We start from the raw sequence: 22,495 nt of genomic DNA on the forward strand, positions 1-22,495 counted from the left end.
GAATGAAACTAAACCCCTATCTTTCACCCTGCACAAAAGTCAATTCCAAATGGATCAAAGACCCCAATATAAAGCCTGAAACTCTGAAAATGTTAGAAGAAAACACTGGAAAAACCTACAAGATATAGGTGTAGGAAAGGATTTTCTAAACCGGGCATCAATTGCTCAGGAAACAAGGGCAAGAATTAACAAATGGGACCTCATCTGTACATCAAAGGAGACAACCAAGGAAGCAAACAGAAAACCCAGAGAATGGGAGAATATCTTCACCAGCAATACATCCGACAGATAACCTGAATTTATAACGAACTCAAAAAAACAGAGAACCAAGACAAGAAGCAACCCAATTAAAAGATGGGCTAAGGAGCTGAACAGAGAGTTCTCAAAAGAAGAAGTAAAGATGGCTATGAAACATCTTAAAGATGTTCAACATCACTAATAATTAGGGAAATGCAAATTAAAACCACTTTAAGATTTCACCTTACCCCAGTCAGACTGGCTAAGATCAAGAAAACAAATGATACCAAATGTTGGAGGGGATGTGGGGAAAGGGGAACACTCATCCACTGCTGGTGCGGGTGCAAACTGGTTCAGGCCCTATGGAAAGCAGTGTGGAGAACTCTTAAAAAACTACAAATGAACCTACCATTTGACCCAGTTATACCACTCCTTGGCATATACCCAAAGAACTCGTCCTGTTGCAGAGACACTTGTACATCCATGTTTGTTGCTGCTCTTTTCACAATAGCTAAGAGATGGAGGTAACCTAAGTGTCCCTCAATTGATGAGTGGATAATGAAAATGTGGTTCATATATACGATGGAGTTTTACTCAGCAGTAAAGAAAGATGAAATCATGAAATTTGCAGGTAAATGGATGGAACTAGAAACTGTCATACTAAGTGAAGTAACAGAGACTCAGAAAAAATGGACGTATGTTCTCTGTCATATGTGGATCCTAGAACCAAAATGTGGTAAGTGTGAGTATGTTTCCAGACATAACTACAGGAACCAGGAAAATGGAAAGGAAACAGGGAGGTAAAGGAAGTGAAAGAGCCTGAAAGAGAACAGTAGGAAACAGGCTGTAATAAGGGGGATATGGATAAAAACTGGGTTAGTTTAAGGGAGGGGGGAGGGAAGGGTATACAAAGAACCTAGGGGATAAAGGGAAAGAAGGAGCTCAAGAGAGGTAGGACCTAAAAGGGTATTATTAAGGGAGAAATGGGGGAAATGGGGGTACCTTAAGTGGGGAAACTATGGTGGAGGGGTGAGACAATGCAAGAGATAAACAATGCCTAGCTAGTTTTGAAAACCAGAGGGAGCCATATTACTCCTACAACCTACTGACAAATTATACATAGCAGATCAAGAAATATATGTCTAGGTAAGGTTTATCTGAGAACAACTGGTCTTTGCCCAAGATTTATCTATATGATACACAGTAATTAAAAATACCAGATTGGTGAAACTAACCTTCTTGGGTGTTTAACAGACATACTTTGTGTTAAGGTTCAGATAGCCCTGCCCCCTCACCAACAGGATCCCAAGGACTTCTCATGCTCCTGAGAAAAGGGAACCTAGCTGATAAGCACCTTGCTCTTTGAAGTCAAGAGAAGCAGACTTTTCTCCACTGTTTGGCCAACACAGCAGGCTTCCCCTTTGATCTCTAAAGAGGACAGGCTTTAACAGTCCAGCTCTCCCACTGCCCCCCAACTTTAAAAAAAAAAATACATCTTCCCACCTTCTGCAGGAGGCAGAAGCCTCCCTTTTAAAAGACCCCAGCTCAAGACCAGGACAGACATTTTCCCTGCTTGGAAGGGAATCTGTTCCATGTGTTCCTTTGCTAATAAACCCTATTTGATGGCACTTTAGCTGTGCCTCGGTGCCACATTATCCATTTGCTCGTTCTCCACCAACTTTTTACCTATCACTTTGAGGCTTATAATAATTTGGTCAGAGGGACATAAAGGACACTTTTTGCTCCTTCCCCTCCTACATCGACTAGTTCCAGAGGACTATGAGCATCTCTCAAAATGTCCTATAATGGTGGTGGGTAACCTGTCCTCTTGATCAAGGAGGCCAAGGAGACCCCACCAGATGGACTTGAACCAGTGTCCAGTCTATAAAGAGGAGGGTCAATACAGAGGAATCATTTCCTCCATGCTTCCAACCGAAGCCAACCATGGTCGAGCAGGACCTGTGACATGTTCACATAAGCGGAACTGGTAAAAGAAAGGAGCCAGGGGCCAGTATAATTTCATAAGAGTCCATATGTACAGCTAAAGGCTACACAACAAGCAACAATGCCAGACAGGCGATATCTTCTTTTGAGTTGTTGGCCAAGGTGGCCAAAGGGGGGAAAAAAAAAAAGAAGAAAAAAAAAATCACCAGGTGGCACATGTAGCTGGGGCTACAAGGAGACCCTGTCTCAAAAAAAAAAAAAAAAAATTTTGTGTAGGTGTGGGGTACATATACTGCAGTGTATGTATGGAGGTCCAAGGACAATTTGTAGGTGTTGGTTCTCTCCTATCCTGTGAGACCTGGGGATCAAACTTGATGCCTTACCTGCTGAACCATTTCGCTAACCCAAAACTTTCAATTATTACTACTTTTCTTTTATATATATTTTATTTATTATTTTTATTTTATGTGTATGCATGTGTGATGGTTTGAATGAAAATGTCCCCCATAGGCTCTGAGTAGTTGGATATTTTGTCCCCAGATGATGGCGCTGTTTTGGGAGGTTGTAGAACGTGTGGCTATCCTGGAGGAAGCATGTCACTGGGGGTGGGCTTAGAGAGTTCTTAAGCCTTGCCAGATCTCTAGTTGCTCTCTTGCTTCCTGTGCCTCTGTGATGGGTGTGAGAGCTTAGCTTTGCTGATCCTGCTCCAGCCACCTCCAGCCACCATGCCTCCCTGCCATGACGGACTGTAATTCCCCTGGAACTGTAAGCTCAAATAAACTCTTGCTTCTATAAATTGCTTTGGTCAGTGTTTCTATCACAGCAACAGAAAAGTGACTAATAAAGTGTGTATTTCCTGCATGTAGGTAAGTGCACCCATGCCATGCAATGCCCACGGAGGATAGAAGAGGCTATCAGATCCCCTGGAACTGGAGTTACGGACAGTTGTTAGCTGCCATGTGGGTGCTGGGATTCGAACCTGGGTCTTCTGCAAGAACAGCCAGTGCTCTTAACTGCTGAGTCGTCTCTCCAACTCCCCAATTATCACTATTTTTCATTCATTCATTCATTCAAATTTATGGCTTTCTGAGTTTTCTAAGAAACATTTCAATGACATTTTAACAACACAGATCTACTTAATTTACCTACGAAGTCCCAGATGAAGACATTCTTGTGAAAGATGCGGGCAGATTTGAACCCATGGTGGAAAACTTGTTCAAGTGCAGCAACCAGGCCGTTTTCTCCACACAGCAGCACTGTGAGGCTTCCTCTCTGTGAAGCATAATGTTAACACAATGACAAGGGAAATCTGCTGCCCCAATGCTTAAAACACTAGAGAAACAAGTGAGAAGGGCAGCTGCACAGCACGTTTCTGCAGTCCTTTCAAAGCCTACAAATGAAAATGAAGGCACCGTATCTCCCCTTACGCACTGCATACAGAAGCGGCTCAGAAGTCCCACCACACTGGTTTATAATACCTCTTTCTCAGGTTTGTGAAAATGCTTCACAATATTGTTCACAGCTTCTCCAATTCCTTCTTGGATCTGTCCAGCATTGGGCTCTGTAAAATAATGAACAGTGGCTATATACTCTTTTTTTTCTTTCCCTTCAGTCTTTTCGAGACAGGATCTCCCTGTAGCCACAGCTGGCCTGGATTTGCTATGGAGACCAGGCTGGCCTCAAGCGCCCAGAGATCCTTTTGCCTTGGCCTCCCGAGTGCTGGGATTAAAGGCATCAGCCACCATGCTGGGCTCAGTGGCTATATTCTTACGAAAGATATGTCAACTCAAGTACTATGGGATATTCAGCTGTCAATCTCTGCAGTTGACCCAAGCAAGCTGGCATTTTCAGGGTCTCCATGAAACCTACCTCTGGACAGACTGGCCAAGTGTGAGGGCTTGTGGTACACTGGAAAAGAATCCAAGGCATCCTTAGACTCAGAACCCAGTCACAGTCACGCTACCTGTGACCTATAGCCAAGCTCAGTGTCTAATTTCCTCTGACTTTTCTCAACTGAAAATACTGAGAAAGTAATCCTCCCTGGGAAAACAGAAAAAGAAGTAGGTGCAAATCACCCAGCAAGGTTTCTGTCCCAAAGTGCCAAAAGGTCTCCAGATCTGAGATGTGAAGTGGGGGAGACTCCCTTCATCATTCCTCAGAGGGTCCCTGTCCGAGACCCTCGGTGGGTACAGCCTAAGGCTTCTGAGGTTCTCAATGGCCTGTGTGAAGTTCTGCTGCTATGGGTAAAGGGAGAGGCCAGATACCATGTGGTGCCCTGGCCAGAACCCAGGCCTCTTTCCCTTGCTCACTGGTCAGTCTGCTTCCTCCTTTTCTCCAGGTGGCACTTGTCAATCTGGCCATTTTCCAGAGAGCTTCGAGGGCTGCTGGAACGAGACCTCAACTGCCTTGTCCACCAAATACCAAGAATAGTATATATTCGTTTTTATTTATTTTCAGGGTCTCAAGTAGCCCAGCGTATATCAAACAAGGGTACAACCTCTTGCCCTGACATCTTGAATACTGGCATTATGGACACATGCCACCGTATCTGGTTTATGTGGTGCCGAAAATCAAACCCAGGGACTCCTGAATGCTAGAGAAGCCCTCTGTCAATTGAGCTACATCCCTAGGCCCCAGAATAGTTTGAAAAATAAAACAAGGTAAGCAAATTTCATTGAGTCTAAAGTAGAAGTAGGTAATATGAGAAAAATAGTGTGTGCGTGCGCACACACACACACACACACACACACACACACACGTGCGTGCATATATAACGCATACATATTCTTCCCTTTTTGTTTTGAGATGGTGTTACAGTAGCAAGAAAGTCCCCCTTAAGGCCTTTCTTAAAAGGTGCAGTGGCACATGCCTTTGATTCTAGCACTTGGGAGGCAGAGGCAGAGGCAGAGGCAGGCAGATGTCTGAGTTCCAGGCCAGCTGAAAATAAAATCACTTGGTCACTCCTAGAAGGTGGGTTCACTGTAAGTCACACCAAAGAGACAGGCAGAATAACTAGCGTGTTAATGAGACGGTGAACTTTTTCCTGCCTGGAATCCCCGACTCTTGGGGCAGTAGTTTATCGGGCTGTAGACATGGAGCTTGGTAAGTCTGTTTGGTTTTAATTCTTCAGAAAAGTGTAACTTCTCTTTATCTTCTGTCTTTTTGCTAAGCATGCTTTCCCTAACACTTTGGCCTGTCCCAACATTTTGAGTTTCTTTAGGCTTTCACTAAAGCTTCCCTCCCCACCACGTGGCTGCTGGTACACTATGTGACTGACCTCCATGCTGGTTTAAATGGCATGGCTTTTTTCCCCTTCTCTCCGTTGTCTTCTGGGCAGCTGTTGCGATTTACAGCTTGCCTACCCTAAGAGTTTTAAACATTAATAAAATTGTCTTTGACCTTCCATTTGAATCCATTCTTAAAGTCTTTTATTCATGAGACTAAGAACCCCAAGAGGGGACCCCATTTCTTTTGTATAAGTAGGGTCTCATTATATAGCCCTGGCTGGCCTGGAACTTGCCATGTAGATCAGGTTGGCCTCAAACTTACAAGAGATCCTCCTGTTTCTCATCTCTCAAATGCTAGGATTTAAGGCATGCACCATAATGCCCATTCCCTTTTGTTTTTTGAAATAGGATCTCGTATAGCCCAGGCTGGCCTTGAACTTCATATGGAATGAGGATGACTTTAAATTTCTGGTCTTCCTGACTCTATTTCCCAAGTTCTGAGATTACAAGCCTATGCCCCCATGCCTATTTTTTTTTTTTTTTTTTTGAGACAGGGTCTCCCTGTAGCCCCAGCTGTCCTGGAACTCACTATGTAGATCAGGCAGTCCTTGAACTCACAGAGATCCACCTGGCTCTGCCTCCCAAATGCTGGGATTTTAATGGTGTACGCCACCACGCCCGGCCAGCCCATTTTTTTCTCTTTTTTTTAAGACTGGGCTGGAAAGATGGCTCAGCCGTTAAGAACACTGACTGTTCTTGCAGAAGACCCAGGTTTGAATCCCAGCGCCCACGTGGCAGCTAACAACTGTCCGTAACTCCAGTTCCAGGGGATCCAACAGCCTCTTCTGTCTTCCGTGGGCATTGCACAACACGGGTGCACTTACCTACATGCAGGCAACACATGCATAAACATAAATTTAAAAAAAAGTTATTAAAGACTGGGTCTCATACTATAGCCCAGGCTGGCCTTGAACTCATGGTGATCCTTTTATATTAGCTGGGATAACAGGGGTGCGCCATAATGCCTGATTATTTTTGGTGTTTTCTTGAGGTGATCAGCTATTAGAGCTAATTTATTGCCCTATAAAGGAAAACAAAAAACAGAAAACAAAACCCATACACCATATTGCTTAAAAATCTCTGAATTCATAATGCTGTAAGATTTCTTACAGAAGACGGTCCTTTATAGCTTTTGCTACATCAATGTATAAAGATTGCTGGATGGAGATGCCATGATTGACGACTGACAGACAGGTACCACGCCCTCTTCAGTTCCAAGTAGTTTCATTTTTAAGTGTTTTATTTTTAAGCCTTTTTGAGACAGGGTTTCCCTTGTAGCCTCAGATGGTCTAGAACTCCCTATGTAGACCAGGCTGGCCTTGAACTCACAGAAATCCACTTGCCTCTGCCTCCCAAGTGCTGGGATCAAAGGTGTGTGCCACCATGCCTTTCATTTTTATTTACTTATTTACTAATTAATTATTCTTTAAAAATATTTATTTTATTTTACGAGTGTATTGCCTGCATGTATGAAAGTGTACCTACCACGTGCATACAATATCTACAGAGACCAGAAGAGGGTGTTGGATACCCTGGAATTGGAGTTACAGATGGTTGTTAGCCACCATGTGGGTGCTGGGGATCAAACTCAAGTTCTCTGGAAGAATAACCAGTGTTCCTAACCACTGAGCAATCTCCCCAGCCCCTATTTATTAGTTTTCAATTTTATGTGTATGAGTATATTGCCTGCACGTGTATAAGTGCACCTGTGTTGTGCGGTGCCCACAGAGGTCAGAAGAGGGCAATGGATCCCCTGGAACTGGAGTTACTGATGTTGTTAACTGCCATGTGGGTGCTAGGTATCGAACCTGGGTCCTCTGCAAGAGCAGCCAGTGCTCTTAAGCACTGAGCCATTTCTCCAGCCCTGGAACAAGTTCTTTAACTGAACTTGGAGCTCACTGATTCAGCTAGACTGGCTGGCCAATGAGTTCTAGGGATCTGCCTGTCCTCATTCCTGTCCCCCTCCTCCCTGGCCCTGGTGTTACAGATGCATGCCTGCAGCTTTTTGAATGGGTACTAGGGATCAAATTCAGATTCTCATGCTTGGGAGGTAAGCACTTTACCCTCTGAGCCATTTCCCTATCCCTAGCCCCTTCTATTTTAATCTCCTCACCATAATTCATTAATGCAACTGTGTTCTGTGAAACGGTCACATGAGCCTACAACATTTGAGGCACACTGGAAACAACTCACTGGTAGTCTTTCCTGTTAGTGAAGTGATGCTCAGTCTCCTGGCTGTGGTGGGAGATTTCTGTTGTGGTGGAGTCCGACACTGCTTTACTAGGTCCTCATCTGAAGCTGATGTCATCAATTCTCCAATAAGAATTCTCTCCAGGCTGCCATCATCAATGCCTTTCCCCAGCCACCGTCCACATGGGAATCTGATAGGATAGACAAAAATCTTTTGAATCTACATTTCTTTTTGTCTTTTTGAGACAGGGTCTCCCTATATCCCCAGCTGGCCTGAACTCGCTATGCAGACCAGGTTGGCCTTGAACTCAGAGATCTGCCTATCTCTGCTGGGATTAAAGGCATGCGCCGCCACGCCCGGTGAATCTACATTTTTCAAAAAAGATTTTATTTACTTTTAAGAGTATACAAGTGCTTTGCTTGCATGTATATAAGTGCACTACGTGCACGTCTGGTGCCTATGAAGGCTAGAGGAGGGCATCAGATCCTCTGAAACCAGAGTTAAGGATGGTTGTTAGCCACCATGTGGGTGCTGGAAACTAAACCTGGGTCCTCTGCAAGAGCAGACAGTGCTCTTAACCACTGAACTACATTAAATTTTTGTCCCTGGATCTACATTAAATTTTTAAAAAATTATTTAGTTTTATTTTATGTGTATGAGTGTTTTGCCTGCATGTATATAAGTGTACCCATGTATGTAATGCCCATGGGGGCCAGAATAGGGCACTGAATGCCCCGGAACTGGAGTTATGGATGGTTGTTAGCTGCCATGTGGATTCTAGGAATTGAACCCAGGTCCTCTGCAAGAGCAGTCAGTGCCATCTCTCCAACAACAACATTTTTTACTTAAACTAGGTGTTTTTTTTTTTTTTTTTGTTTTTTTTGAGACAGGGTCTGACTGTGTTGTCTAGGCTGTTCTAGAACTTACTATGTAGACTAGGCTGGCTTCCAACTCACAGAAATCCACCTGCCTCTCCCTCCCAAGTGCTGGGATTAAAGACTTGTGTCATCATGCCTAGCACTCTGCCTAGCTTTTATGTGGTGCTGAGGAATCAAACTTAGGCCCTTATGCTTGCACAGCAACGAACTTTACTGCCTGAGTCATTTCCCTAGAACCTCTTTAATATTTTCTTTTATCTAGTTTATATTAAAAATCCACAATATTTTCAAAGTAGAAATTAAAGTGGGAGCTGGAGTCATAGGAGAAAAGAGAATGATTATATTAGGTAGTGCTGGCTGTAACTATTTTTTTCTTTAAATTTTAAATTAAAAAAATTTTTAATGTGTATGAGTGTATTGCCTACAAGTGTGTAAGAGCACTCATGTTGTGCAATGCCTGCAGGGGTTAGAAGAAGACATTGAATCCCCTGGAACCGTAGTTACAGATGGTTGTTAGCTGCCATGTGGGTGCTGGGAATCGAACCTGGGTCCTCTGCAAGAGAAGTCAGTGCTCTTAACCACTGAGGCATCGCTCTAGCTGACTAGTTTTTTTTTAATGCTTCTTTTTCCTTTCTTATTTTTTCTTAAGTTATACCAATATTTTCAACACTTGTGGACTCAATAGTCACAGCAAACACAATCTGTTTTTTTTTTTTTGAAAGAGGATTCCTGGCAACAATTTATGTCATATAAATATAACAAAACAGTATCTCCCCCCTCCCAAACTAAAATTCAGAAGGCAGTGAGAAAAAGCTTTAGGAAGAAAATTTAAAACCTTTTGCTATCTAAAAGAGCTTTGAAGCAAAAAATTCTGCTCCTAAGGTGACACTACTTACCTGTATGTATGTCCTGTGATTTCATTTCTGACCATGACACAATCCACTAACCATTTAGCTAACAGTCCGGAGTTATCATGGCCAATCTGAACAGTGGTGAGCTTCCCCAGGTTCTGGCACTGAAGAGACCACAGGTTAGTCAGTACCTAGTTCTTTCCCAATCCCTTTCAGCTTTAGCAGTGGACTTTGGCTCCATCTAATAGTTATGCAGAACTACATGTACAATGTGCTAAGTTATGCCATAGTAAAAGAAGGGCTACATGAAGTCAGCATCACACCTAAACAGTCAATCTGATAACCTAAATGCTCGCCATGTGACTAATGGGAAGGTAGCACATGCTACCAGGTATGCTTGGACAAAGAAAGTGTTCATGGTTGACACAGGGAACAGCACAAGATTTCACCATGCTATTTAAAATGGTGCATAATTTTAATGTGTTTTGAGAGAGGGTCTCCCTGAAGCCCCTGCTGGCCTAGAACTTGCTATGTAGACCAGGCTGGCCTTGATCTTACAGAGATCTGCCTGCCTCTGTCTTCCAAGTGCTGAGAATAATGGCCTGTGCCACCATGCCCAGTCTATATTGCACAGTTTTTAAAAACTTAAGAATTGTGGGCTGAGGGTATACCTCAATGATAGAATACTTGCTTATCACATGTAAGGCACTGGATTTTATCCTCTGCAGAGCAAAAAACCAAGAAAGTACACAGAATCCTCACCCTCGAAATTTTAAATCTTTGTTTTTTGTTGCTGTTGAGATAGGGTCTATGTAACGCTGGCTGGCCTGGAACTCTCTCTGTAGACCAAACTGGCCTGGAACTCACAGAGATTTGCTTGATTAAAGGCACGCACCAACATGCCCAACTTTTTGAGATGGGTTTCATTATGTAGCCCAGGCTGGCCTAAAACATGAAGCAATTCTTCTGTCTCTGTCTCTTGAATGCTGGGGTTCAGGCATGTGCCACTATGCTTGGCTTTTTTGTTTGCTTTTTGAGATAGGGACTCATGTAAGACTAGCTCAAACCTACTGTGTAGCTGAGGATGGCCTTGAACTTCTGATTCTCCTGCCTCTGCTAAGGTTATAGGTATATACCACGATATTCTGTTCCTATGACTTGCTTATTTCTGGAATTTTCCACTTAGGACCATGAGTAGGTACTAAAATTGCAGAAAATGAAACTATGAACAAACTGTAGTTATCAGTGTCTTGCTGGCCCTTTGTGGAGAAATATAAAATATAACAATGTTAATAAGAATTGCAAAAATGAATGCTAACTAAATTCTGAGTTTAAAAATCTGATGCTGAAAGGATCACAGTCTGACTACATGCTGGATTGAAACATCAGAGCTGCAGGTTCTAAAACATTTGTCTTCTCTGTATGTCAGTGAAAGGTATCATGTGACCCAGCTGAGGGAGGATGCACTGAGGGAGAAAAAAGTAGGTGGATGCGTGAAAGGGTTTGGAAACAGCAGGATGGGTCTTACAATCTAGTTCATGTGCCATAACTGGTAGTCTCAGAGAAAAGTCAAGGGTATTAATCTTTTAGCTTTCAGTCTAACATCTATACAAGGCCAAATGGGCCACCTTCTTTTTTAAATTTTAATTAAAAAAATTTATGTGTCTGAGTGTATTGCCTGCATGTTTGTAAGTGTACCCATGTCTTGCATTGCCCTTCGAGGTCAGAAGGCATCAGATTCCCTGGAAGTGGAGGTATGGATAGTTGTTAGCTGCCATGTGGGTGCTGGGAACCAAACCTGAGTCCTCTGTAAGAGCAGCCAGTGTTCTTAACCGCTGAGCCATCTCTCTTGTCACCCCACCCCTTTCTTTTTGAGACTGGTCTTTTACTATGTTGCCCTGATTGGCCTGGAAATCACTATGTAGACTAGGCTGGCCTCAAACTCACAGAGATTCTATTGCTTCTGTCTCCTGTGTGCTGGGATGAGAGGGTTATGATTCTAAGTGAACTGGCTATTTCTAGACCCCAAGGAACATGAGAACAGAACATTCAGCTAGTACCATTTGTCTCCTAAGTACAAAGGGGTCTTATTCCTGAGTATCAGAACTAATCTGCATGTGGGAATACTCTATAAGGTGAGACCCTCAAAAGTGACTATAAAAAGGTATTTTTATAAAATATTCTGTAAATGTCACTATGTGGTTCAAAAGCCAAAAGCATGGCTGTCAGCTTTCAGGTTCTGAAGAGAACCATTGAAGGCAAAGTGTTTAACGTTCTGTTTGCCAGGCACTGGGAATTATGGACTAGGACCTGGTAAAGTAGAAGAGCAAAGCTTAACAATGACAATACAAAGCAAATTACTGAAAGCTGCTTCAGACAACAGTAGGCATAGAATCACAAAAATGATCCTGTATGTTTACATGGTCCTTTATTGTTTCAAGGAAAAATGAAAAAGCAGAACTAGAGTTCTTCTGTAGAACTAAAGGTATTAGCTAACTTACCTCAAAAGTCATTTCCAGGAGGTTTTTGGGAATCTGCATTACTCCTGTGTCTCCCAGCTCCCCTGATACACAGATCCATGGGTTTGATGTGATGATTGCATTGCTCAGCTTTTTAATTGGAATGATCACTGACCTATATGGAATCACTGAAAGAAAAATAGGATAAAACATTGCAATTATCCAGAACTGGAGGTTTTTGTAGATATTTTGCTTTTTCTGATCAATTTTAAAGATATGCTCATGAGGGCTAGTGAGGTGGCTCAGTGAGTACAGGTATTTGCCTCCAAACCTGACAACTGAGTTCAATCCCTGGTGGAAGGAGAACTGACTCCAGCAAGTTGTCCCTGAAGTTCCATACATGTGCCATGACATGTGTGCTCATGCTCACAAACATAAACATGCAAATAAATTAACGTAAAAAAAGAGAGATACTCATAAAAATAACTATTTGCTTCTAAAAAAAAATGATGCACCGGTTCAGAGATGAGATCATAACCTCAGTCCAGAATGATAAAGTCCAGGTCATAAACCACAGGTATTAATACTTGTGGTTTCCAAGACATAGATGCTACTGTGTGTGTACAGCACATATATCATATTACCATAATGATACTATTTTTTCCATTTTTTTATTTGTGTGTGTAGGGTTGGGTGTGCACATGTGTGGCAGAGAACAACCTAGGGGAGCTGGTTCTCCGCTTCTACCATGTGAGTCCTGGGGACCAAACTCAGGTTGTCAGGCTTGGCAGCATGTGCCTTTACCCAATGAGTCATCTTCCCACCTATTGCTTAGTTTAGGAAAAAAGTAAGTATGTTTACTTTTTGTACGTGTATAGACACACACTAGGGTGCATCTGTGGATGACAGAGGACAACTTGTGGGAATCAGTTCTCTTTTCTACCATGTAGGTCCCAGGGACAGCAAGCACCTTTACCTGCTGAGCCATCTCACAGGGCCACATTACTTTTCTTTAAAATTTTTTTTTATCAGTCTTGCCGTGCGTGGTGGCACACACCTTTAATCCCAGCACTTAGGAGGCAGAGGCAGGTGGATCTTTGTGAGTCTGAGGCCATAGTGAGTTTGATCTACATAGTGAGTTCCAGGACAGCTGGGACTACACGGAGACCCTGTCTCAAAAAGACAAAAAAAATTTTTTTTAATCACTCTTGCAAGGAAACTGAGTACAAATCAATGTGGTTATCGAGACAGTTCTGTATGAAATGGGGGTATGTAACTTCTTGGTTATAATATCCATTATTTCTGATTTTCTTGGGGGCATGTTTTCAAGTACCACACTTAATAACTCCCCCGCTACAAGTTTATAGTACGATGTAGAAAGAAAATGGTAATTCTGGATTCTAGATGTCCTGTAAGGTCTGTAAGCTACAACCTGGAAAGCTATTTAATTTCTTGTTTGTTTTAGAGACAGGGTCTCACTGTGTAGCTCAAGGTGGCCTTGAACTTGCAATTCCTCCCACTCCCCCTCCAGGATGCTGACATTAGGGCTATGAAGGTGACTCATGTGCCTGAGGAATCTGAGAGTCAAGATATGTACAGATTTGTGCAAAGCCTTTCCCAAAGGCTCACCACTAGATGTCACCATCCTGTCATGAACCTTGGCTCAAATGTCAAAACACAAGAAAGTTGCTAACATGGGTCCTCTTTTGCTCCAATACATTACTACATTTTTTGTGCACTGGAACTGCACACATATGTGTATATCATCTATACAAACATATATATATTTAAGTGGGTTGGAAATAAAAATGTTTTTGTTAGTGTCCTTGGGATTTTTGCTCATGTAGTTGTAAGATGAGGTGGGGTGTTGGAAGTTATCCTTGAACAATCCACTCACAGGCTGAAAAATATTTACTGGACAAAGGATCAGACAGTTTCACAATATGATCTCATGGCTCAGTAAACTCTTAGATGAAGAAAATGGGATGAATGGTTCATTTCACTAACTTTACATAAGTGTCTTTATGTGGAGCAAACACCCGCCCTCTCTGGCTGAAGGAAAGGAAAATGTCATTGGACTTTTAAGCTTTAGTAATTGTTTTGAAACTGAAAGCAGAAGGGATTAGCATTAAAATTTTATTTTAGGTGCCAGATGCTTCTCTCATTTCTCGAGTTGAAAAGATTACAAAAGCTGAAGAAAAAGGTCTATTCAAGGTCAGCAGCTCTGAACTGCAAAGGGTCCACAAATGTATAACATTGACTTCAGTTTATGTATAAAAAGTGGTATATTAGACCCAGATGAAAGGCTGGGCATGGTGGCACACGCCTTTAATCCTACCACTTGGGAGACAGAGGCAGGCAGATCTCTGTGCCTTCAAGACCAGCCTCATCTACATAGTGAGTTCCAGGCCAGCTGGGGCTACAGGGAGACCCTGCCTCAGAAAAAAAAAAAAAAACCAAAAAAAAACCCAAAAAACAAAAAAACAAGATGTATAGATTCATCTCTGTTGCTGTTGCTGTGACAGGGAAGGAAAGGGTTTATTTTGGCTTACAGGTCACAGTCATTGAGGGAAGTCAAGGCCGGAATTCAAGTAGGAACTTGAAGCAGAAACCATGCAGGAATGCTGTTGCTTTCTGGTTTGCTCTCAGGATTATGCTTAGGTAGCTTTCTTATACAGCCCAGGACCTGCCCAGGGAATGGTGCCACCCACAGTGGGCTGGGTCTTCCTACATAAATGAACAATCAGGAAAATCCCTCACAGACATGCCCACAGGCCAATCTGATCTGGACCATCCCTCAGCCATTGAGACTCCCTTCTCAGTGACTCTAGGCTACATCAAGTTGACAATTAAAGCTAACTAGGACAACCTTCCACCCCTTGGTAGAGAAGCTCAGCACCCCATTCCTCTACAGTTCCTGCTTAGGTTCCTGTCCTGACTTCCCTCAATAATGGACTGTAACCTGTAAGCTGAAATAAACCCTTTCCTTCCCTAGCCTGCTTTTGATCATGGTATTTGTCACAGCAACAGAGGAAGATTAGGACACCAGGATACTTCATTCATTAAGTATTCCAACTCCAAACTGGAAGAGTTACTCAGATGAAGGGAAACCTACAAATGCAGGAAGGTCTTCAGAGGTTCTTAGGCACCTAATTTATTTGTTTATTTATTTATTTGTCATTTTGTGTGTGATGTGCCTGAGTTCTGTTGCACGTCATGGCAGGAAGCCAGGGGACAACCCTCAGTGCATTCTCTCCTTCCACCTTTACATGGGTTCCAGGGATCAAATTCTGGTCACTAGGCTTGTGTGGCAAGTGCCTTTACCTGCTGAGCCATCATGCCAGCATGTATGTATGTACATCATGCATGTGTAGTGCCCAAAGTGGTCAGATCCCTGATGCCCCAGAATTGGAGTTATAGATGGCTGTTAGTCACCACAATGATGCTGGGGACCGAACCTGGATCCTCTGCAAGAATAACAGGTGTTCTTAACTGCTAAGCCATCTCTCCAGCCCTCCTGAGGATAACCATGGTTTTTGGCATCTTAAATGATCTTTCTTCTCTTTTGAAACTTAAAAAAAATTATGAGTGTGTGTGTGTGTGTGTGTGTATATACCTTCACATGTGCTATGATACATGTATAGTGCTCAGAGGACAACTTTTGGGAACTGGTTTCCTCTTTTTTTAATTTAATTTAATTTAATTTAATTTAATTTTATGTGTATGTGTGTATTGCCTGCATGCAGGTAAGTGCATCCATGTTGTGCAATGCCCGCAGAGGACAGAAGAGGCTGTCAGATCCCTTGGGACTGGAGTTACAGACAGTTGTTAGCTGCCATGTGGGTGTTGGGATTTGAACCCAGGTCTTCTGCAAGAACAACCAGTTCTTAACTGCTGAGCCATTTCTCCAGCCCCTGGTTTCCTCTTTCTACAATGTGGGTCCTGGGGATTGAATTCTGGTAGTCAGGCTTGGTGGCAGGTAGCTATCTTTAGCTGCTGAGCCATGTTGCTAGACACCGCTTTTTTTCCTTTTGAAATAAGAGTTTTTCTATGTAGCCCAGATTGGCTTTGATTTTTTAAAAAAGATTTATTTAAGGCCATATTTAACAAGCTAACAATATCATACTAAATGGAAAAAACTCAAAGCATTCCCATAAAAATCAGGAACAAGACAAAGATGACCACTCTCTCCATTCTTGTTCAATATAGTACTTGAAGTCTTAGAGAAATAAGACAAATGAAGGAGATAAAGAGGATACAAATTGGAAAAACAGCAGCCAAGGCACCCTTATTTGTAGATGATGATTCTATACATAGAGACCCTAAAGACGCCACCAGAAAATTCCTACAGCTGATAAACACATTCAGCAAAGTAGCAGAATACAAAATTAAGACACACAAATCAGTAGTAGCCTTTCTATAAACTAATAAGCATACTGAGAAAGAAATTAGGGAAACAATCCCATTCATGATAGCCCCTCGAAACAGGAAATGTCTTGGAATAAATCTAACCAAGGAAGTGAAGGACTTGTATAATGAAAACTTTAAGACATTGAAGAAAGAAACAGAAGTTACCAGAGGATGGAAAGTCCTCCCATGCTCATGGATCAGAAGGATTAAGATTATGAAAATGGCAAAAGCCATCTACACCAAATGCCATCTCCATTGAAACTCCAACACAATTCTTCACAGAAATTTAAAAAACAGTCTCAAATTTCATATGGAAGCACAAAAAAACCCATGATAGCCCAAACCATCCTGAATAATAAAAGAAATGCTGGTGGCATCACCATCCCTGATTTCAATTCTACTACAAAGCCATAGGAACAAAACCAGCACGGTACTGGCATAAAAACAGACATATTAACCAACAGAGAATTGAGGATCCAGATTTAAGTCCACATACTTACAGTTGTCTGATTTTTGAGAAAGGGGCTAAAAACACACATTAGACAAAAGACAGCATTTTTTTAAACTATTTTTTTTTTTTGGAAACAGGGTCTCCCTGTAGCCCCAGCTGGTCTGGAACTCATTATGTAGACCAGGCTGGCCTTGAACTGACAGAGATCCGCCTGCCTCTGCCTCCCAAGTGCTGGGACTACAGGTGTGCGCTACAACATCCAGCTGTAAAAGACAGGATTTTAAACAAATGTGCTGGTCAAACAAGCTACATGTAGAAGAATGAAAATAGATTGCTATCTCTCACCATGCACAAAACTCAACCAAACAGATCAAGGCCCTCAACATAAGATTTGTTATTCTGGGGGGCTGGAGAGATGGCTCAGGGGTTAACAGCACTGGCTGCTCTTACAGGGGACCCAAGTTCACTTCCCAGCACCCACATGGTAGCTAACAACTGTCTGTAACTCCAGTTCCAGGGGATCCGATGCCCTCTGCTGACCTCCATGAGGGCTGCATAACACAGGTGCACTAACACACATGCAGGCAATACACTCATACATGCAAAGGAGCCAGGTGTGGTGGCACATGCCTTTAATCCCAGACTTGGGAAGAGACAGGCAGATCTCTGTGAGTTCAAGGCCAGCCTGGTCTATATAGTGATCTCCAGGACAGCTACAGGGAGCCTACCCTTTCTCAAAAAGACAAAAAACAAAACAAAACAAATAAAAAAAACAAAAACAAAAAAACACCAAAAGGCCACTCATACACATAAAATAAAAATAATAAAAAATATTTTAATAAAAGACTTGTTATCCTGAATCTTATAGGGGAAAAAGTAGAGAATGCTTAAGATCCAAAAACCAAATGTTGACAAATGCTTGTTAGAACATGGATGGGAAATGTTCACTGCTGGTGGGAATGTAAACTGTGTAACCACTATAGAAATCAGTGCGGAGGCTCCTCAAAAAGCTAGAAGTGGGTCTCCCACATGATCCAGCCACACCACTCTTGGGCATGCACCCAAAGGACTTTGTGTCCTACTACAGAGACACCTGCTCATCCATATTCACTGCTGCCCTATTCACAACAGCCAGGAAACGGAAACAACCTAGATGTCCATAAACTGATGGATAATTAAAGCATGGTACATTTATACAATGGAATATTAATATTACTCGGTTGTTAAAAAAATGAAATTATGGGAAAATGGATGGAACTGGAAATAATAATCTTTTTTCTTTTTGGTCTTTTTTTTGAAACAGGGTTTCCCTGAAGCCCCAGTTAGCTTGGAACTCACTATATCCAGGCTGGCCTTGATCTCATAGGAATCTGCTTCCCAAGTGTTGGGAAAGGTGTGCGCCACCATGCCTGGCTGGAAATAGTCATCTTAACTGAGGTAACCCAGTTCCAGAAAGACAAACGTCATGTGTTCTCTCTCATAAGTGGATGCTAGCTTCCAATCTTTACACAGGTGTGTTTCAACTGGAAAATCCTCAGAGATTAGGAAACTAATAAGATGCCATGGGGTGGTTCATGGGAGGGAAGACAGAATGAAGTAATATAAATGGGAAAGAGCAATAATACACAGGACATGTTTAATGGGGTGGGGAAGGGTAGGTCAGAAGACGGAATAAGGGGGTAACTAACACTAAAGGCCTTTTGAAAGAGTCATGTGGAAACCTACCATGGAAGCTTCTCTCAGGTATACGTATATAATATAAAAAGACTTTAAAGATAGTTACCCTATAACAGGGTTCAATGACCTTAATAAGACTAGCAAATGAAAACCCAATACCAGGAATGGATTTCCTCTTTTGGAATTCCTGACCAGAGAGATCCCATAATAGATCCTCAAACAATACTGGCCATTGCCACTATACTTGATTACCCACCAGAACTAGATGGTAAGACCCTACTGCTGAGGAACAAACAAGGAGAAAACAAGTTGGTGCTAGCCTTTAAGCTGGCTAGTTTCCATAGTACTAGAAGGCACTATTCATATTACCAACTGAGAAAGGAAGTCATCAGTCTTCCCCATCTGTGACCCCTGCAAGCTACAGTGGCAACTGGCTTGGCAAAACAAGTCCAATGGTGAGGTACTGGTACAAATATGGGAGTAATCAATCACCTAATTGGATTTAAGGCCCACTTCACGACAGGGAGTCCATATCTAACATTTATCAGGGCAAGAATCTATGCCTAGAGAAACCACAGGCCATAGGGGAGAACCTACTACTATCATTCTGCCAAACAGACATAGTATATAACTGACTCACAATGTCTTATTGTTATATCCATAGTTGTGCATCCCTCAGTCCTCACCCTAGAACTTTCTTCTTGCAGCAGATGGTAACACAGAGATCCACGAATAGTCAACATGTAGAAAATAAGAGGTTGTGGAGAGCTCAGACCAAAATGAGACACCTTTATTGTACCTTCTCTTCTGAAGGTTCAGGGGTTGCAGAAGAGGGGGTGGAAAGATTGTAAGTACCAGAGGCATTAGATGAATACAAGGAAATTGTGCTGTCTGTACGCCAAGGGTAGTTGTACACATGAACCCACAGTGCTTACGACAGCATGTACAAAACCTGTACAAACCCAAACCACAGGGGCCCAGCACGAATGGAGGAGGTAGGCAGGAAGCCCCAGCTCTAGCAATCTATTGGCAACTGATAGATGCTAGGAGAGGGAAGATCAGTTTTCCTTACTGGTAGGTTGACCAGACTCCAGGGCATGGACCTACACCAGGAGCACTTGGAAGCACAGATTAGAATCAATTGGCCTTTCTGTTTCATTTTGTTTTTTGATACAGGGTCTCCCTATATACCCAGCTGGCCTGGAACTCCCTATGTAGACCAGGCTGGCCTTGATTTCACAGAGATCTATCTGCTTCTGCATCCTGAGTACTGGGTTTAAAAGTGTGTGCCATCATGCCCAGCCTAAAATCAATAGGCATTTAATAGTTAAAATAAAATAAAATAAAATAAAAGGATAGATAATAAAGGGCATGAACTCTGGGGTGGGGGTAGTGGGGTAGTGGGGAGAGGCTAAAGGGGGGAGGGGTTTGAATGTGATCAAATTATACTGTATGAAACTGTGGAATCAAGAAAATTATTTTAAAGACTGGTTCATATTATTATTATTATTATTATTATTATTATTATTGTTTTGTGTGTGTGTGTACGTGTGTTTTTATGGGTGCCCATAGAGGCCAGAAGAGGGTTTCAGTTATAGGAGGTTGTGAGACACCTGATGTAGGTGCTGGGAATCGAACTCAGGTCCTTTGGAAGAACAGCAAGTGGCTTAACCCTTCAGCTTTGAGTTTTTGATCCTTTGCCTCAGAAGGAATTACAGGAAATACATATATATTTTTTTTTAAAAAAAAACAATGCTGGGGATTGAACCCATAGCCTCACACATGGTAGGCAATTGCTCTACAACTGAGTTATAGCCTTACCCTCAACATCTTAGATTCTTATACATGCAGTAAGTGAATCAACTAGAAATCATTAGGTTATTATTTATTAGGCTATTAGACATTCTAAGTTGGCCCTATTAACACCAATTCCAACTCCCTTTTTCCTTATCTGTCTCTACCAGAGACTAGAAATCAAAACCCTCATAATTCTGGCCAGCAAAATGACAGAGATGTTTACTAAGATTTGGAAAGATTATGTTTTTATAGCACACTGAGATTTATGTATTTCAGATAAGATACTAGAGTATATACTTAAACAAAACATTCTTGTTCACATTCATCTAAGTAACACTTTCTGTCACAGACTAGGTTTTGTGGAAAGCAGGCTCTCAGTAGAAATGAACACACAGGGTCTCTGCTCCTGGGGTCAACCCCCGAAGAGGAAAGCAGGACTGGCGGGGAACGTGCTGAGCTGTGGTCTCAATGATGCCTCCCCCGACAGAGTTCTGGGATGGACGTTCGATCAGGATGCAGCCATCAGATCAGGGGAGGGTTTTTTCAGTGAGGAACTGCCCTAGGCTGGCAGTTGAGAGCTATGTTCAGCACTCTGCAATGGAGAGCTAGGCATCCACCATGTTTCCCCATGTCTATGGTGTGTCTCACTTTTGAAGAAATGAACCCTGTTAGCCACCTGACAACCTCCCCCACCCCCCATTAATTTCTTTTATCTTCTTGAGACAGGGTCTCACAATGTAGACCTGGCTGGCCTGGTACTTGCTTTGTAGATGAGGTTGTTCAAAGTCAGTGAGCCACCTGCTCTTGCTTCCCTAGTACTGGGATTAAAGGCATATGCTACCATGCCTTCACCCCCCCCTTCAGTTTTCCTAGATGAGGTCTGGATATATAGCCCACACAAACCTTGAATTTTTAATTTTTTTGCCTCAGACTTCTAAATGCTGGGATAACAAGTATTAGCCACCGTACCCTGCTCACCTGGAAACTGTTCACTTAAAAGCCATTTTTCCAGACTTACTGATAGTGGTAAACACACTGGTGAAGCAGAAATAGTCCACAGCATTGAGGGAAAGCAGATGGTATAGAAACTGTTCTCTCTCTTCTTCACAACGCAGAAAAGCATAGCGCTTATAAAGTTTCCTGAAAAAGGTAATACAAGCACAAAATAGTAGTGCAACAGTTTTCACTCTTAAAAATAATGATTAAAAATAAACATCTTCTGGGCCATCAAGATGGCTCAGTGGGTAAAGATGCATGCCACCAACTCTGAGGACCTGAGATCGACTCCTGGGATCCACATGGTGGAAAGAGAGAACAGAATACATGCATGGAGAGATAGCTCAGTGCTTAATAGCACTGGCTGCTCTTGCAGAGGACCGAGTGATTTGGTTTTCAGCACCCACATGGTGGCTAACAACCATCTGTACCTCCAGTTCCAGGGGATCCAATGCCCTCTTCTGACCTCTGTGAGCACTGCATGACACAGGTGCACTTATATACAAGCAGGCAATAAACTCATAAACATAAAATAAATAATAAATAAAATATTAAAAAATAAAAATAACAATCCTAAATTATAAAGGCACAACTAAACAGAAGCACTCAGACTTCAGATTAAATTGGTATGTTGATGACATTTTTTTTTTTCTGGTCTTTTTGAGACAGGGTCTCTCTGTAGCTGCAGCTGGCCTGGAACTCACTATGTAGACCAGGCTGGCCTTGAACTCACAGAGATCTGCCTGCCTCTGCCTCCTGAGGGCTGGGACTAAAGCTATGCACCACCACAACTGGCAATGACGTAATGTTAAGCTAACTGATGGTATTACTCAACTGCAAATATAGTGTACTGTAACTAAGCTACAACTGGAAGGCACAGAAGCACAAGTGAAAGGTTTTGTATTGTTCTTCATATACTGAGATTATAAATAACATTTATTTTATTTTAAAAATATTTGTATTTATTATTTTTTAATATTTTATTTATTAAACTTTGACTTATCTTCACATAGGTGGAACTGGTAAAAGAAAGGAGCCAGGGGCTCCTCCCAAGCCCATGTGACCCCTGAGGAACAGATCCTCAAACGATCTTAAGGGTAAAAATAAATCGGTTTTATCTGGACCAACTGTACGGCCTTAAAAAGGAAAGTATAACCAAAGATTAAATGGGTGAACATAATTTCATAAGAGTCCATATGCATAGCTAAAGGCTATATAACAAGCAACAATGCCAGACAAGCCATACCTTCTTTTGAGTTCATGGCTAGGATGGCCAAAGGGATTCCCAGATAGTAACCCAGCATAGAACTGGGAAAA

The 22,495-nt window shown here is 42.2% G+C and overlaps 1 protein-coding gene across 3 annotated transcripts in view; it reads right to left on the bottom strand.

The window, feature by feature from the left end:
• The window catches only part of Dennd5b (DENN domain containing 5B), a 173,453-nt gene that overhangs the window by 14,656 nt on the left and 136,302 nt on the right, over window positions 1-22,495 (bottom strand). For all 3 annotated transcript variants that reach the window (XM_008826984.3, XM_029560428.1, XM_029560441.1), the window contains 6 exons: window positions 21,201-21,322; window positions 11,890-12,035; window positions 9,434-9,552; window positions 7,662-7,849; window positions 3,660-3,742; window positions 3,327-3,453 (listed from right to left, as the gene is read on the bottom strand). In XM_008826984.3, coding sequence (XP_008825206.1) covers window positions 3,327-3,453; window positions 3,660-3,742; window positions 7,662-7,849; window positions 9,434-9,552; window positions 11,890-12,035; window positions 21,201-21,322 — 785 coding nt within the window. The remainder of the gene's footprint in view (window positions 1-3,326; window positions 3,454-3,659; window positions 3,743-7,661; window positions 7,850-9,433; window positions 9,553-11,889; window positions 12,036-21,200; window positions 21,323-22,495) is intronic.

Source organism: Nannospalax galili, unplaced genomic scaffold (assembly GCF_000622305.1).
Source record: "Nannospalax galili isolate Female #2095 unplaced genomic scaffold, S.galili_v1.0 scaffold710, whole genome shotgun sequence".
Classification (NCBI taxonomy): Eukaryota; Metazoa; Chordata; class Mammalia; order Rodentia; family Spalacidae; genus Nannospalax; species Nannospalax galili.